At 36.0% G+C, this 14,176-nt stretch overlaps 1 protein-coding gene across 3 annotated transcripts in view; it reads left to right on the top strand.

Moving 5' to 3' along the window:
- EXOC2 (exocyst complex component 2) overlaps nucleotides 1-13,938 on the top strand; it is a 139,021-nt gene extending 125,083 nt beyond the window's left edge. For all 3 annotated transcript variants that reach the window (XM_026114852.2, XM_026114850.2, XM_064507100.1), the window contains 5 exons: nucleotides 2,169-2,224; nucleotides 5,444-5,566; nucleotides 7,957-8,018; nucleotides 9,826-9,885; nucleotides 12,149-13,938. In XM_026114852.2, coding sequence (XP_025970637.2) covers nucleotides 2,169-2,224; nucleotides 5,444-5,566; nucleotides 7,957-8,018; nucleotides 9,826-9,885; nucleotides 12,149-12,242 — 395 coding nt within the window. In that variant the 3' untranslated portion in view covers nucleotides 12,243-13,938. The remainder of the gene's footprint in view (nucleotides 1-2,168; nucleotides 2,225-5,443; nucleotides 5,567-7,956; nucleotides 8,019-9,825; nucleotides 9,886-12,148) is intronic.
- Nucleotides 13,939-14,176: the final 238 nt, after the last annotated feature.

Below are 14,176 nucleotides of genomic sequence, written 5' to 3'. Positions count from 1 at the left end.
GAAAAAGAGAAATGGTGTTGTGATTCCACACACACACCCGTGAACTTTTAACATAGCGCAAGTCCTGGTGTGTAACATCCTTATTTTGCTTTGCAGACTTCAAGGGAGGAAAAAAAATGCCAGTTTCATAAAATTTCTGGTATTGCTCTGTTCCTCCCTCCCTTCTTTCTTGTTGCAAAAAATCACTAAGATAAACATGAAATTATAAAAACATTTGCAACCTAGTGTATTATGCTCTTTGTTTTTGTTGTTGGTTTAGTTTAAATAATAAGAGTGACTGGAGATTTTTCAAGGGAAAGAATAAAGACAGAGAGAAAAAACTTTAGAGACATTTTGGAATGTGTGAGAAAGACTTGTATTTTTCTTCACCTTTTTCAGTTATTTGCATCTCTTCCAAATAGTGAAAATAGAATGTTCTTTCTAAAATGATGTTGATTGCTTCGTATATTCAGAAACCTAACTGTTTTTAGTGAGAGCAATAAAATCTTCTCTGGCACTTCCCTCTTGGCTATGAGTCTTGGGAACGGAGACCATCTTGATGCTCAGGTCTGGGTGTAGACCACAGCTACATGCCGCCTGCATGTTGGACCAAGACTCATTGTTCAACATCTTTCCCTCTGCTTTGCCCCCGAACAGCCCAGTTTTCCAACAGGAGAGCTGTGGTGCATTTCAGTAAGCACCCTTCAATCTGAACTGTAGGCTATATCATGTCACACAGTGTGAAACACAGGCAATGAAAGTGTTTGTACCTCATGGAAGGAGTCTTCCTTTTGTCCTACTCTTATAAAACGTTTGTCCATAATAATTATCTAAGTGAAACAAGTGTCTCCTCTTTAGATCTTGGAGTAAGTTGCAGAACCAGCGATTAGTCGGATTTATATCAGTGAACACAACTGAAATGGCAGTGATGAGACACTGAACTCTGTTCTCTCATAGAGTAATTCATTTTAATGAGCTCAAGTAACTCCTTTTAAAGCTATTTTTCATAGTAGGATTAAGTTGCTGCATCTATGTTGTCCGAGGGAAGGTGGAACAAATAAGATGAACTGATTAAAAGTGCACTGATGTAATTTTTATAACAGCAGCATTAATCACATTGCAATCTCTGAGCTACATGGCCTCACTCGTGTCTCTCCAAGATTCTGATCTCTCACTGTAGACAGAATATACAGAAGGGAGTAGTAGGGTCATTGCACTTTCTCTGATTTATGCTAGAGTAATTGAAATCAGACGTTGAACTGCCATGTGGGTCAGTAACCCTGTCTCATTACTCTGCTTTGCGCTTTAAACATTTATGCATGCTTTAATGAATTAAATGCTTTCTGTATTGCCATCACTCCTGACGTGAGGTCCTCAGAAAAGCAAATGAGGCAATTTTAGATTTTTGCCTGTTTTAGGTTTTACACCACTGGAGTCCAGTCCTGTGAAGTTACTCCAGATTCATAGCAACATAGCTGAAAAAGAGGTTGTTCTAACTGTCAAGATTACACTGCTGAATGTCCTCCTATTTAAAATTTCCTGTTAGTATAAATTGATAAGCATTTTATGTGCTGGGTAAATAGAATGCTTGCTTGACTTTCCCACCCTCCTCAATAGGAAACTTCTACTAAGGCATGACATCTCCTCTAAGTCGTCATGAGTAATACCCTCTAAACCACATTCAGAGAAACAAGAATCCTTGCTATTTCTATTTATAATAATTAACAGAGGGAGAAGCTGATAAAGTAGTGAGATCATCTTCTTGAAGGCTATTGTACTTAAACCCTTTTCTTCTCTGGCTCCCTAGAATTTATCAAGCTGTAGTATATGTTCTGTCCTATGGTACATATATTCTAGCAAGACATCCAGAGTGTTTTGGATTTTTTTTTTTTTAATATGCTAGATTTTTATTAAATTGCAAAGCTGGTGAAATTGGGTTGTCACAGAAGAATACTGAAACAGGAACCTGTTGGCTTTTGCTGTAAGGAAATGTGCCTTTCTCCATTTGATTTGAAAAAGGAAATAGACTGTGGTGGTGTGGCTATGGAACTTTCTCTTTCTGCTTCTGATTGCAAAAGTGCTAGCAAAAGAGATGGAAAGAAAAAGTACAGTATTTAACAGTAGAATATTATGGCTTTGTCAAGATAACAGAATGAAAGTGGTTAATTATCCTTTTTGTTTTGTTTTAGGTGTCAGAAACTATTTGAAAGAAGCATTAGTGAATATCATTGCTGTGCATGCAGAGGTGAGAAAACTCCAGATTGTTTGATGCTTATATTCATATGAATAATTTTAGTGTACTTTTTCTGGTAAATCCTGACTTTCATCACACCTGAAAATTGTGCCTTTTTTGAAATGTCTAATTATGGATGTAATAGCTTTGGATTAGGTTTAGGCAACCAAGTATGAAACTGCTAACTTTTTTAAAGGCAGAAGGAGATTAATGGTTCCTGTTTATCCTCAGTAACACCCCATTACACGTTTTGGAGTGCTTTTTATTCTTTCCACAGTCTGATGAAGAGAAAAGTCAACTTCTAAAGCTCAATTCTTCCCTTTCCATGCAGATTAAAAATATATATATATATAATGATACTCACTCTCTCTGCTTAACTTTGTTTTCCATAGCATGTAAAAATGAGTTTGTGCTTTAGAAGAAATGTTCAACATATGCTACTTGGAGTGAAAAGGCAATATATGTCATATCCTTGTATATAGGATAGAAAGTGGAAACCTAAAAGCTGAAAGCTTTACAGACTATATATAGCACAAAGAGTTTTTGAAATCCTTGGGTAGGTAATGGCTTACAATAGGGCGTGTTTGTTAAAATAAAAGTAACTATAATCAGTTTGCAGAAATACAGTTAGTTGGCCTTTTGTGATGATATGCAGGAATATTCTACAGTGCTTTAGGTTACAGCATCTAGTCTACATATTCTTTCCTCTTAATCACCAAGGGTGTTACCACATTACTATTGCTCATGATATTAGTGTTAGAAATAGTGTCAGTATTACTCTTACTTATCTATTACCAAAGCTACCTTTCAAAATATCACAGATAAAGCTGTTCTACCTCTTGCATTCATTTAAGACTTTAGAAGATTCACTTGAGACCTTTGTTTATTTCACAGCTCCTTAGATTACAATGATTAGTATAAATTAAAATATTTCAAAAACTTCATCAATCACTTGAAATTTTTTGCTCCAATTTCAGTATTTACTTATAGCAGTTTTAACACAAGCATTGCTGCATTTTACACCCACTGCTTCAGACTGAGGAAACAAAAATATATACCATCATGACATTCATCTGTCTAATGTTGTTTTTCAGTGTAGTCGAAATTAATAAAAATGAAAATGAGAGTTTTCGATTTAAAGAAATTCAAAGGCATTTGTGACTTAGTGAGCTAATCCTGTAAATAGGCATACCCATTAAAATTCTGCTACAGAAAGGTGCACAGTCTTGCTGACTTCATTGAGACTGATACTGATTTTGGCCCAAATAGTGTTGTCTCATAAATTTCTACTTGTGAATTATTGCAGAAATATGAAAACATGTGTCAAGATGAAACTCCCATTTCCACTGTTTTCTGGTGAAATTCTGTAAGCTGGGTCACATTTAAATTTAGCTAGCAAGACTGTAAGTTTCTGTAGTTTGAAACAGCAGAAATTAACCATCAGCTGAACGGCCATGGACTGAAGTGGAACGAAAATTGTTTCTCTACCTTAGAATACAAATCTAACTGAAATCAAAATAAGGCTTCTTATTGCAAATTTGTGATGATTCACCATTGCTGAGAATTTTTTTTCCTGGATTCTGTATAGTAACATCAAGAGTATTCGTTGTGGGTACAAACTTTTTCTTCTCAGTAGAAGATTTTTGAGTGTGTTCCTGGTATGTCTGTGTTGAATTGCTCAGTAATATTTGCTGTTGAATAAGATGACCTCTTCGCAGATTTTTACCGTTTTTTTTTTTTTTTTTTTTTTTTTTTTCTTCTTACTGCACAGCTAAGTATGTCAGTTACATAGCTTCTGTGGGTCAGAACAGTTGAAGTAGGCTGCATGGTTGAATTAGCAATGTGAATGACTGATAGCCAGCAAATTATGTGGTCAGTGTACTTAGCTTGTGATGCAAATCTGCCTTTTTTAATGGTCAGCTTTATAGGATCCCTGATACGTAATTCATTTCTCAAATAACTGAAAACTGGATAGGAATCTTGCATTCATATTTGTTTCCCTTAATTCATCTTTACATACCTGTATGAATGTCTTCTGTTGCTACATTTCCTTGTCAAACATAAGAGATCTAAACTTCACATAAAGTAAAGGTCTCCTAGCAAAAAAATCATTCAACTGTTTAATTTTTTAGATCATTTTAAAGTAGAAATCTGAAAAAAAGTGTTTAAAAACACTATCCAGTTTCATTCTGCTTTCACCACTCCAGTCACATCATCTTCAGTTCCTTATGTCATCTTCCCCCTGCCCAACCCCATGCAGTTTTAGTGCAGCTTTATCATCACCTTTAAGTCTTCACACAATTTTGATCTGCCTAACCTATAATCTCACTTCCTCTCTATTCCAACCTCTTAGCCTGCATTTTCCCCAGTTCTGTGCAGAACATCATATATATATCTTTTTTAATTCACCGACCATTTCTCGCTTCCTTAAAGCTTACTTTAAGGAAGATTGGCTACTTCATGCTGTTCTTCAGGCATAGATCTAATGTTTAATTTTGTTTTGTTCTAATGTTGCAGTCACCATTCTGAACCTCTAATGGAAGATCCAAGTACTGCTTTAAAAAGTTTTACAAATAAGTAGTTAAAAAGATGGTCTTGAGGCATAGGAAAAAGTGAGATGTAATCTTTTTGCCCAGGAACCAATAATTAACAGCAGCAGAAGAATCTAAATGTAAATCCTTTACACCATCATACCCTCAAACCCTTTCAAAGGCTTGTCTCTGCCATACAGCATAAAAATACTTGCCATTTGACAGTGGTTTGACAAGTGTGCAGCTGAGTCTTTGCCACATGTAAAGGGCTCTGAAAGAAATTGCAAAATGCTTGAGTAAAAAGTAGTTGAATGTGTAATCAGGGTGGTGTGCCTTACTTCTCTGGATTAAAGGTGCTACTCACAAAACAGCACTCTGTGTGTGACCACCTGACCACCTGTATCCATCAGGAGAGAGCAGATGCTTTGGCATCTAGCTGATTTTATGCATTGCAAGAAAAATGTCATTATCACACATCATTTAAGGCATGTAGCTAACACTGCTATTAACAGAGCTGATTGGTCGAAGTACAGGGCAAGTGTCAAAGACAATCTTCCGATTCTGATTGTTTTGAATTTTTTTTGTTCATTGATCAAAACAAAGCAATCCCTTCAAAGTGTTTAATGCTTTTTACTAAAATGTTAATATATAAAATATTTCTGTTAATAGATGCTCATGGTTCTTACTTTGTAACTATCAGGTATTTACCATTTCCAAAGACTTGGTTCCTCGGGTGATGTCAAGGATTGTAGAAGCAGTCTCTGAAGAATTGAGTCGACTGATGCAATGTGTTTCATCCTTCAGTAAAAATGGAGCTTTACAGGTAGATGCATACTTTGTACTGTCAAAGATCTGAATTTAGAAAAATGACAGTAACAGAGAGAGAAATATAATCTGTATATTTGTTGGATTTATTTTAGCACTGGAAACAAACAAGGAGGCAAAAAGTATTAGGATATGACCTATTGCTCAGGTATATGGATCAGTATCATTTGGGATGCTGGAACTGCATAATAGTAAATACAATTCCATTTTGGGGTTTGATTATATTTTAGTGAAGTCTGCATCTGAGTACATAAAAGATTACCTATATCCCATGAGATAAGAAGCATCATAATGATGTTTGAAATGTTATTAAATGCTGTCTTTGGTTTGTCAGCAAAACATTTATTTTAAAAGAAAAAAACAGTTTTATGATCTTTAGAGAGTTATGACCTTGAAAATGTGATGTGGTAGGATCTTGCAAGTCTTTGCAGAACTTGTTAGTCACTTGTTTAATATGATAATTCTGTATTAGCACTCTGCCATTGCGCAGGTAGGACAGATACTGTTGTACTGCCCTCTCCATTTCTGATTGGTCTGATTGTATTCACTATTGAATAAGTTTTAAAGGAGTCTGTAAGAAAAAAAACATTAAAAAAAAATCCCACTGACTCAATGATTGCTATGACTGTGCTAGGCAGGCAGAACCAGCCACCATTTTTTACTGTCTGTGACAGCATTCTTACATTGTGGTGGGAAACTAAGTATCTAAATGCAAGCCTTATTGGCCAGTTGCTGTTAGTGATTGCACTTGACAGAGAATTAAGGTAAGAAGATCACAGCCATAAGACCACAGCAAGAAGATTGACTGCCATTTTAAACAAACCAATGACCAACAGCAAAGTTGGTGGTATATCATTTTTCTTTGACTAGATGACCCACCTTATAAACTTGCTGCCTAAACCTGTAATTGAAAGGATCTTCCCTCCCTGCTGTAAATTTCTCACTTATGATTCTTTCCTGTTCCTCTGAACATAGAAAACCCTGTATAATTTGAGCTAGACAATAGCAGTGTGAGAGTGGTCTGGACTGGTCAGACTGATCAATTATACATCCCCTATATGGAGAATCGGACTTTGTCAAGAGAAGCCGAAGTCTGTTTTCCTGCATCGGATGATCCATAGTTTTGCAGGCTTTGCTCTTCCACCATGTTTGTTTAAGCTGTGGCACTTGAAAATGTGACATTCCCACTGTACTGTTAACCTGCTAAAACTTAGAGTCCGAAATCTTATATGTTGGACTTTAAGAAATCCTAGACTATTCAGCTTGGAGGGCTATACAGAGAAAGGTGAAACATTCTGCAATGAGAAAAATATTTCTTATGAGTATAAAATGGGTAGTTAGCTACATTCTATTTTGTGCCAGAAAGTTCTGTAGGAGAAAAAGCATAAATCTGCTGGCTTCCTGCCTAGGAGAAAGAGAGGTGATGGGAAGATATAAAAGCCAAAACCTTTGCTTTGGATTGGAATCAAATTTCTGTGTTGCATTATAAAAATTTCTGTTTTAAAAAATTGTTATGGTATGAATTTTGACTAAATTTACATCAGTTGCTGTAATAACTGGCTGGATTAAATTGTATATGGTGAACAAGAGCTGAATCTGAATTGTGGTGAAGTTCACTTAATGTTTGTATGGAATAAGTTATTTAAGTATTGATCAGATTCAGAATGTTCTTGTTTCATATAAAACCTGTCATGATAATGATTATATTTCAAAGACTGGAGAAAGATATATGAACTTTGTGTAGTCCTTGAGTTCATTCTTCATTATAGTTTGCCTGGGTCGAAATCAATACCTAGACACACAGTATAGAGTAAGGAGTAGAATCCCCAAGCTTGTGTGCCCACCAGGTGACAGACAAGAGAAGTAAAGCACTACTTCCTCATCTGATGGGAAAAAAAAAATTCAGCAGCAAAACTAAGAATAAAACGTGTATCGACAGATTTTTGTTTCCTTCCTCCCTGGCCCAAGCCATGCTGTGAGAAGTTAAGCTTACTGGCCTTTAAAAAAAAGGGGGGGGGGGGAAGGGGACAAAAGAAAAATTAGGGTAGTGTCTTTCTATCACAGAACAGAAAAGATGGAACAGAATTCAAGATTTATCACTGCTACTGAGAGACAAACCGATGTTTTTAGACTGCTACATAGTCATAGTGACTGTACAAACAATTTGACTTGAATCAAAAGTATGAAATTGTTCCTCTTAGCACTTTCCTAACTGACATAGCAGCATGGCAACCAAAAATACATGAAACAAACTGTTAAAGCCAAGGCTGCTTAACACTGCAGCATGTAGTATTTTCCTCTAAAAACAGATGAAGCTTTGTGATACTAGTATTCAGTTGACCAAAAGGCATTGTAAGGTTGTTTCAATATTTGTATTTCTGTCTTTAGGCAAGACTTGAGATCTGTGCTTTGAGAGATACAGTGGCCATATACCTAACACCAGAAAGCAAGTAAGATGTGCAGTAATTGATATTGTTTCATTGTAATGAAATCCTTGGTAAACATGCAAAGAACATAATGTAAATTAAGTGTTTTCAAGAAACTGTGCTTCAAATAGAATATGTGGTGTATTAAGCAAATATGTGGGAAACAGGTTACCATTAAGGTTTTATCAGTTTAAAGAAAATTCTTACTTTCATTTAATTTTTTGTTATTAATTTGAGCTTGTTTGCTGATACAAGCTAGATATTTTGTACTCTTACCTTAAAAAAAAAAAAAAAAAAAAAAAAAAAAAAAGAACAGTAGTTAGCTGCTGAGGAAAATAGTGCTAAAACAAGACAAAGGAAGGTGTCACTGAGTTTCATCCAGTTTCTCACAGGGGTCCCATGCAGCATATTGCAAAAAGCGTGGCAGACATTTCAGAGAAAATGTAGAACCAGCCACTGGCAGGATCCCCTCATAGGGATATGGAAAATTAGGGCTTTCCGCAAGCTTGCACAATACACTTCTCGTTTTCCACACACCTGGTCAGGGAAAGTGAGTTCAGCTTCCGTCTCTGTCTTACAAGGAAGGCCTTTAAAAGGCTTTCAGCAATTTAGCATCTTTCAGTGGGGTACAAAATTGAAGATAAATGTTGTGGGGCACATACACACATACAAATATAAAGCAAGAAGGAAAAGCACTAGCAGCATTTGACTGATGCAGTCAAAACATCCAAAAACACAAACTGTGATAGCTGTCAGCAGTTTTGATTGATACTGACTGATTGATTACAAGTTGTTAGTTGATTATCCTTGGGATTGGATATGAACATATTCATCCATTAGTTTAGATTACCTATATTTTTGTTAGGCCTGGCATTACATGTTCCCACTGATTGCAGTTGAGTCATGTTACATCATGAACATTTATTAGGGGAAGTTGTAAGGCCTGAGGCTCTAATATATCTTCGTAATGTCACATGTGATATTCAATGATGTCGCTGCATTCAATTTGGAAACGCTTGCTTCCCTATTCTGAATGTCTGATGGTGATGAAGGCCTAGGTGAAAACTACTTGGCATCAGCTCAAATTGGACAAAAGTAAGTGCTATTGTTTCCAATCAGCATATGAGCAAAACAGAGTGAACCCCAGAAGCTGAATCTTCTTAGATGCCTTTTTATTCCTAGACTTGTCACTAATAGTTGCTACAAATAGCCATATTCGTCTTCTGCTGACAGAAGATTGTACACGTCTGTGCAGGTCTTGCATTGTTCCCTGCACATGTGCTTCAGGTTGCCAAGAAAGGTGTGGAATCTCCATCCTTGGAAATATTCAAACTTGACTGGACAAGGCTCCAAGCAACTCTGTCTAACTTCAAAACTGGCCCTGGTTTGAGGGGGGGGTGGACCTGGTGATCTCTGGAGGTCCCTTCCAACCAAAACTATTCTGTGATTCTATGTTACATCAATGCAAACCTACTGTAATTTTCTCTTTTGTCCTGGACTCTTCAGGTATTACAGTTCTAGGCAGAAGACAGGCTGGCAATTACTGTAATACCTGAAGAGTCCAGGACATCAAGCACTGTCTTAAATAAGCTGCTGATTTAACATTTCCTTTTGGCCTCTGGTGTTTATCAGATTAGGACTGTCAAGAGACCTGCCTAAGCCCATGGCCACTTTATATACAATTTGCACATAAATGTCAAGTGTTGAGTTGATATTTTGTTAATTGATTGAAATAAGAAGAATGGATAAAATATATCATGTCTCTATGAACTATATATAGAGAAACTGTTATTGCTGAGAGGGAAAATAAGTATTTTTGCTTTCCTTATAGCTCAAGCTTTAAGCAAGCTTTGGAAGCCTTGCCTCAGCTCTCAAGTGGAACAGACAAAAAGTGAGTATACTGCACTGTCTCATCTCCTTTCTGGTTTCTAGGGCCATTTCTTTTTACTGCTGTACTGGCACTTTGTTACTAGAGGGTTAACCTTCACTGTATTTTACTCTTCTGAGTCACAGAATGAAAGCTTCTTTGGACAGTGTGGAAAATAAGCTAGGCCCTTGTTCAGTGTGGCCTATTAAATTATACAGGAGAGCTGATGGCTTTGTGGCACATCTCTCTTTCCCATCCTAGGCTTACCAGTTCAATACAGCTTTGTATTTATTTTTTAATTTCAGTCAGTTTTAGCTTTCTATGCTAATCTTAGTTTCAGTGAGCTCCATTGTCTTGTCTTGCTGATTTTAGCAGCAATTAAAAAATGGCCAAGAAGCAAAGTCTGAGTTTTTGCCAGCCGGTATTTGGGGAACTTTCAAAACTGACTTGTTTCATTTTAAAAACAAATAAGAAGGGTCTGTGGTTCTTCCTTAATGTCAAGAGGAGGAGTTCTGGGTTCCTCCTTGCACACCATAGCAGCCTTTGACAAACAAGCTGCTTTTCTGCATCCGACCTAGCATTTGATAGTCTATGTTATAAGCATGGCTTCATAAAGTGTAGCATGGTAAAACCAGGCATGATTTGTAATGAGTATATTAGTATAAATATGGCTGTTTTGAGATTGGTATTATGGTATCTTTAGGAACGGAACTGCATCACATCAGTTTGCACTTAACATTCAGAATATTCTGTAGACACATCTAGATCCTGTTTGTACAGCCCATGGTCTGCAAACTTTGCCTTCTTCCAGAAGTCCTCTGTCTGTTTATTCAAACCCAATGTTCACTAGCCCTCCACAGCAAGTCTCAAGTTATCTTCTTGCTTTATCTCATGCTTTATTAAAGGTAGGATCAGTTTTGAGTAAGGAGAGTTCTTCTTTCAACTCAGACTTTCCAAGACACCTGCTGGATTTTGTTGACTTAGTCACCAGCATCTGAGCTTCATTGGACAGATGAGAATCAAGAACTGCATCATTTTTATGTCTGTCTCAGAGTTCTGAGCCCCAGACAGTGCCAAACTTTGTTCTGTTTCCTGGGTTATTACCACTGCAATTGCCAGCACTCAAAACAGTTCATTATAAACTACACCTATTTGTGTTAAATAACACGTATTTATGCACTGATGTAGAGCTGCTCCTTTCTGTTTAACCAAAGTCATTGCTACGATACTGAATGGTTGTTGTGGCTATAGTCATTTTCCAGAGGGATTCCTGAGGAGGCAGATACTGATTTTGTGGTTCAAATTGTTACTGATTTTTATTTTTATTTTTTACCATACAATATAATTTCCTTTGTTACTGACTGTTGAATAATCACAGCTTGCCAAAAGTTTTAGATAATGCATATCTGCCCCATCGAGCTTGCTTTTGAAATAGAGCAAAAAGTTCTGAGAACACGTTCTTCCTCCAAATACAGATGAAACATAGAGGCAAGAATAAAAAATTTAATAATGCATCTCCACTGTTACAATAAATATCTCTTACAACAAAACCATCAATACCCTTGATCCTATACCTGTATTTTGAGGATTATAATAAACATTATCCACCACACCAGCTACCCTCTGGGCAGCTACATAGATGTAACTGAACAATTTTTATGCTAAAGAATGAACTAATACATAGTTTAGTATCTGTAAAGGACAAAACTACATAGCTGCAAATGAGTGAATACTTCTTCCAGAGCAGTCATTCTACCTCTGATCTCTCAGACATGATCCTAAAGAGAAATCCCTGATATACCTCCCAAAGACAGATTTGAGAACTAAAATTCACAATTCAAATAGACACCAAAAACCATAGCCTTGATAAGGGATACTGGTTTTATGGCACACAGTCTGGCAGTTTCTAGATTTTCTTTACATGATAAGAATCTTATGATCCTTCACCACCAGTCCTTTTGCTATTGTGTTTTGCATGTGTGTTTCTTTCAGGAGATGGTCTTTATGAGGAAGGAAAGGGATATAAAGGTGTACTTTATTACCTTGATAAAATCTCTGTGGCTAAGTCCTCCCCTGGCCATAGATCATCCCTTTATGAGATCATCCCTTTATGAAGAATACTTGCCGTATTTCTAAACGTCTGTAATGTTCAGATATCTCAACTAGATGCAGTTTTAGGCCCTGTATTTGAACAGTGTATTTGAAGTTACATACAGAATAGCCAAAATGTTTGGTAGTTGTTCCCTTTTCAGAATCTGCCGAAGTTGTAAATATTTTCCTTTTACAGGTTACTAGAAGAGCTACTAAATAAATTTAAAAGCAGCATGCACTTGCAGCTGACTTGCTTTCAAGCTTCTTCATCAGCAATGATGAAAACATAGACAGCAGCGCAATGCAGGGAACTCGAAAGGTGAAAATGGATAAGCATCACCCATTTTCCTGTACTGCTTCTATTCCTTTGAGCATTCTGAAGAAAATGAAAGGAATTTCATTGAAAAAGAAATGACAAGATACAACTCAGAATAATGGTATGCAGTATCCTGTTGAGTGCGAGTTCCATTCACAAATACCAGGATAAAATGATTTTCTGTCTATTGCATTCTGTGGCATGGATTAAGCCAGTTTTGTTTACATACACTCTTCTTAGCTGTATGTGTGTGAAGAAATCTTCATTTATGTGCTGCAATGTCAGTTTCATTTGCTAAAGTACATTTAAATATATTTTTAGCAAATGTCACCATAATTTTGTGTAGTTATGCATACTGTTCAGTGCGTTAATTCTTACCTTCCAGATGTAGAGCAATATTGATGTGATTGGAAGAGTCAACTTCTATAAGCTATTGAGAAGCATGCGATAAATATTACCACTTACAGATGACCAATAAATATTCAAATACAATATGCAAAAGGATACTGCTTCTTTTATGTTAAAAAATTATCACTTTTTTCTGCTATCATCTCCAGTTTTAGTGGTCATAAGTCTGATTTCTTGGGAGGCTTTATTTGCTCGCATCTTTCTTAATTAAACAGATCTGTCTATATTATTTTTCCTTCTATCTGAATATTGATGTTAACATTCGTATGTGAAATAAGCTTTCGTTTCACTGGAAATTAACAGAAAAGTGCTCTGAGTTTATAAATGTAAGATTAGTAGATTTTTTTAAAATTGTTTAAGTAAAATATTATTTGGTGTTAAGGAGCAGAATAGCAAATAGCCTGTTGCATAGTCAGAGGTAAGTAAGGAGGAGTACATTGGTTTTACAGCTTTCTTCTCTCTTGTCTCGTCTTATTCTTATATACATACTACCTCTGTCTTCCTCTTCCCTCTTGGTAGTTGTTCCTCTTTTCTCCATCAATTATTGAATTTGTTTGGAGGGGAATAGGTATTCAGGAAGAGAGAAGAAAAATTTTGCTGCCCCTAACATATAACTACAGAAAGGTCAAGAACTGCCTTCCCAGCTAAGCGGTGGGACCGGATTCAACACTGACTTGCATTCTGGGACTTAATATAAATACAGGAAGCTATAATAGAGAGCAACTAATATAAAATTGTTTTGTTTTGGGGAGCTTTTTAATTTTTTACCTGAAATTGTGACTCACACATTAAATAAATTGTGCGGTAACAATGTATTCTTATGTACATTTCAAATGTGACTTTTCAGAAGCTGTGCACTAAATTTGCTTTTTTTTTTTTTTTTTTTTTTTTTTTTTTTTTTACTGTCAGCTTTTTTCTTTAGCTAGTTCATTTGGATGCTTTAAAACATACAGTTTCTTTAAAAAGCGTACAGTTCTACTAATTATGAAATACTGCAAGAAACGTTTTGGTGGACATGTATGTGTTCATGAAAAATCGTGTGCAAGTGGTGATAGCATTTTGAATGAAAGTTTGAAACTTGATATACATGTCATTATTGGCTTAACAGAATCATTAAACACCTGAAGCGATGTTTTGTTCGATGTTACCCATTCTAAGCTGGTTGTAGTCACAGCTTCTGGTATTAACAGAAATCATTGTCCAGTTCAATCTGTAAAGCAGCTAGCTTCGGAATAATAAAGTAATAAGAAAGATGGTCATAAGTTTTTCCCTAATTCCTCATTTTCCAAGAAATGTGATTTCTTTATGACTTTTGTCGGGGCTTACTTTTGTATCAGAAATGTTCATAAGTATTGAAAACTTATTTTACAGTCTCTACTGAATTAATATAGATTCAGGTGCTTCTTTCTCATAACAGCATTCTCTTAGTCGTCTTGCATTACAAAAGCTTGTTGCTTATCTTTTAACACTGAAATAAGTAAGTTGTGTTTAGCTGCATCT

The sequence above is a fragment of the Dromaius novaehollandiae genome, chromosome 2 (genome assembly GCF_036370855.1).
Source record: "Dromaius novaehollandiae isolate bDroNov1 chromosome 2, bDroNov1.hap1, whole genome shotgun sequence".
In the NCBI taxonomy this organism is placed as follows: Eukaryota; Metazoa; Chordata; class Aves; order Casuariiformes; family Dromaiidae; genus Dromaius; species Dromaius novaehollandiae.
This window is presented reverse-complemented; position numbering and strand designations above follow the sequence as displayed.